A 3745-nucleotide genomic window follows, 5' to 3' on the forward strand; every position below is an offset into this window, starting at 1 on the left:
CTGTTCTATAAATCTACAGAGAAATCCTGCACTAATATCCTAGCTCTACTCTATGACTACGAAAGACTCACTGGATAGAAGGTTGAATAGACAATGAAATTTTAGCTATAGTAATCCAAAAATCAAAACATATTAGAATTGGACATTTGAACATGGTATACATGCTAAGCTCTTCAGTTATTAAGTTTTTTCAACCAAAGAATTAGGAGTCATCCAAAATCATAGAAGCATGTGCATTTACTATTCTATACTATATTCTTCAACTAAGCAGCTCTTGCATTTCAAAAATCATCAAAGTAGCAAAATAAAAAGAGGGAAGGTTGTTGTCAACAGATGGTTTCAACTCAACTAAAATGCTTCTGAGCCAATGCATACTTGGATAGGGCATCCCTTTAGTCTCTTCTGAGGAAGAAAACACTACTATTAAAGATGAATTGATATTTTCTAATAAAAACTACATCAACCTGCACAGTACTAAGTAATGAATCTGCATCAGACACAATCTTATTTTCCGAGGCAGAAATAGCTATATGATTCAATAAAACATTATCTGAATTCTTGAGTATACATTAGCACAAACATTTCTGGAAAATATCTATTCAATCGTATATAATACTAACTACTAAGTAATGAGTATATGCAGAACGTACAATTTTTGAGGCATAAAGTAAGGCCAGAACTGCTTGCATTCATGTGCTCAACATTTTTTGTTACTCTATTATCATGTACAAGTTTTATAGGTAGCCCTAAGAATAGATGAAAATCTGCCCCCTTTGAAGATGTGAGTAAAGTATGACTTACAAACCATCAGTGACTCTTCCTCTGCTTCCATTTGAAGCAAAATTGGCCTCAACAACATCATCCATGGTTGCCTGAGAAGCAAAAATCAGAATCCAAAGCATTCCTCATCTAAGCGTTAAAATCCCACTCTACTTGAAATTCATTACTTCTAAAATGCACACTTCCAACAACAATGCTATCAATCTACTATTAACAAAAACACAATCAAAACGTAAAATCGAAGCTCATCTACACATACATGCATAATTTAAAGGAAATTTTCATTATTAAGGACTAACCACTTGCAAAGTCTACACAATTATTAAAACAAAAAGTTAAAAAGAAAAACTCGGAAAAATATCAAAAAATCTCTTCCAAACCATATAATACCCCAGCATATTTAGCCAAACCAGCATCATCCTCTTTACCGAAGTAAACTTCTCTTATCCTCCGGAAACCATGCAGGGTCAGCAAGCTATCTGAACCAGCTTGGTGACTCTTTCCAACAACCCGGTCCACCTTCAACATCTTGCAAACCCGGTCCAATCCTCCATACAGATTTGAACAGAACCTAATCAAGTGTTTCACATCAAAAACCCTATCCCCAAAGAAGACCCTAACCAACCCCAAAAATTTCCCCAATTCCACCGGCAACTGCTTCTGCGTCAGCATCTTAACCAAGTATCCGAAATCGTAAGCGCTGTGGAACGTTATCCACGAAACGTCGTCGTTGCAGACGAGCCCCGACGACATCATGAGCTCGGCGAAACGCCTCGACTCGATGCCGAATCTCAAATTACGGTCGAAATCGATGCCCTGGCGGCGGAGAAGCTCGACTGAATCGTGCGAGTGAGGGTCACGCGCCACGTCGAAGTCGTTGAAGTTGAATTCCCAAATGAAGTTCTCTGAGGTTCCGAGGTTCGGTAGGTTTCCCTTGTTGTCCGAAAAAGCGAGTCCAATCTGTATGATTGGGAGACTGTCGACGTTGGATTTGAGGACGGCGTAGTGGGCGGAGGGGCGGCGGAGGTTGGAATCGGCGAGGCGGCGAACTACGACGCCGGGGAACTCTGTGTCCATTGAGATTAGAGGGAAGGAACCGATGATGGAACGGATCAACTTGAACTCCGATTCGAGATTCGATGACCACACTGATCGTGTGACGATGACGGGGACGGCGGAGGAGGTGCCGTGTAGTGACGGCGGAGAAGGCACGATCATGGTGTTTAGCTGAAAAGAATCTCCGATTTTGTTTTTTGTTTTTTTTTTGGGGGAACGGTTACATTTTAGGGTTTGTAATAATGAAAATGAGAAGAAGGAGAAGACGAAGGAAGAGAAAGAGAGAGAGTGATTAAGAGTGTCATTGAATTTTTATAGGAAGAGAAAGAGATGAACAACATTTTGGTGTTTACGTAACTCTCCTTCCTTCTAATTACCGCTTTGGTAGCCAACTAGCCATTGCCCTCTTTCTTATTTCTTTCAACCTTTTTAATTAATTATAAATAAATTATTATGAATTACGTTAGTCGGTCCTCAAAATCTTTGCTACCTTTTTGTGTGCTGTGTGCATGTAATTACTAATTAGGACTCGTCAAGTGTGTTTAAAAATAAAAGTAAAAATAAAAATGTGTTTGTAAAATAAGAAAGTAAAGATTTAATTATTTTTAAATCAATGCAATGTGATTTATACGTAATAAAAATTATAATTATATTTATTATTATTATTATTATTTTATTTTTATTAATGTTCTAATTTTAAGTTTTGTATATTTTTATATATTTATGCAGTGTAATAATATCAACTAAAATATTAATTAAAATAATAAAAATGTTATGTTTTAATTAATTAAAAGGATAATTTATTATTCAAATTGATGACTATATGTATTATTATGTTGATTGGTTTTCATTTATGAGATAACAATCATGTTACATGATGGATAGATTAAAAAAAAAAAGTTCTACTCTAAAGTAGTTTTTGAGATTTATAAATTATATTAATTTAGTCTTTAATTTATTAATTATATTATTTATATTTTTAATATTGTAAAAAATGTATTTAGTTGATCTTTCGTTTTATTTTTGACTATTTAATATTGTTAGCGGCAATGACATGACAAATGAGTCTCACGTTATACATCATAAAATAATGTCGTACAGATTATGGCACTAAAATACTTTTAGAACAACATTGTTTGACAAATTTTGCGAGTTAAAATTTTAAAATCTCAAAATCTATGATCACTTCATCTTCTTCTTCCTAAGAAATTAAACACTTAACAATATACAATCTTCTGTAAATGTTGTTTAGGGTTTAAAAGGTGAAACTATTTGACGGAGTGGAGTTTGCTCGCACTCTGAGCTTTGTGTACTTTGAGAAAATGATGGTGAATTTAGAGAGCTAAACTATGATTAAGATGATGACTAAATATTATTGAATTATTTGTTTGTGTGATTTGTTTGGTTTAGTGTGCAGAAAAATAAGTTAAACAAAAATGGACCAACAAATTTGAGATGCAGCCCAAACTCCGTATGACCTATGCATGCACACAATATGTCTCACACATTAATCATTCATTGAGCAAACCCATTCTATAACTTCAAGTCTTTATCTAAAATGGGAAACGGCTGAACCAAGAAAAAGAAAACAAACCACATGTGTAAAAAATAAAAATAAACAAGTTGGTCAAAGTGATAGAAGCCCAGTTTAGTTACTAAACATGTTTAGTCCAATAATAATTGTTCACTTCAAGTGGCTAAAAGACAAAGAAGCTCAAATTGGCCCAAAGCCTTCATAAACCATTCGGTGATCACAAGGAAGCTTCCTCCAGAAACCAAAAGTCTAAAACGTGACTTTATGCCTTAGGAACTGGAAGCTAAAATTCAATTGAGTTTAATGTGCTTTGAAAGCTTCACACGTTATTTTATCTCTTGGGTAATGGAAATGAAAATTCAATTCGGTTTAATT

General features: G+C 34.6%; 1 protein-coding gene across 1 annotated transcript; it reads right to left on the bottom strand.

The window, feature by feature from the left end:
* Nucleotides 1-1044: 1044 nt before the first annotated feature.
* On the bottom strand, nucleotides 1045-2296 carry LOC112758292 (probable CCR4-associated factor 1 homolog 11). The gene has a single exon (XM_025806913.3). The coding sequence runs from the start codon at nucleotides 1996-1998 to the stop codon at nucleotides 1141-1143; it is 858 nt and encodes a 285-aa protein (XP_025662698.1). The 5' UTR covers nucleotides 1999-2296; the 3' UTR covers nucleotides 1045-1140.
* Nucleotides 2297-3745: the final 1449 nt, after the last annotated feature.

Source organism: Arachis hypogaea, chromosome 2 (genome assembly GCF_003086295.3).
Source record: "Arachis hypogaea cultivar Tifrunner chromosome 2, arahy.Tifrunner.gnm2.J5K5, whole genome shotgun sequence".
Classification (NCBI taxonomy): Eukaryota; Viridiplantae; Streptophyta; class Magnoliopsida; order Fabales; family Fabaceae; genus Arachis; species Arachis hypogaea.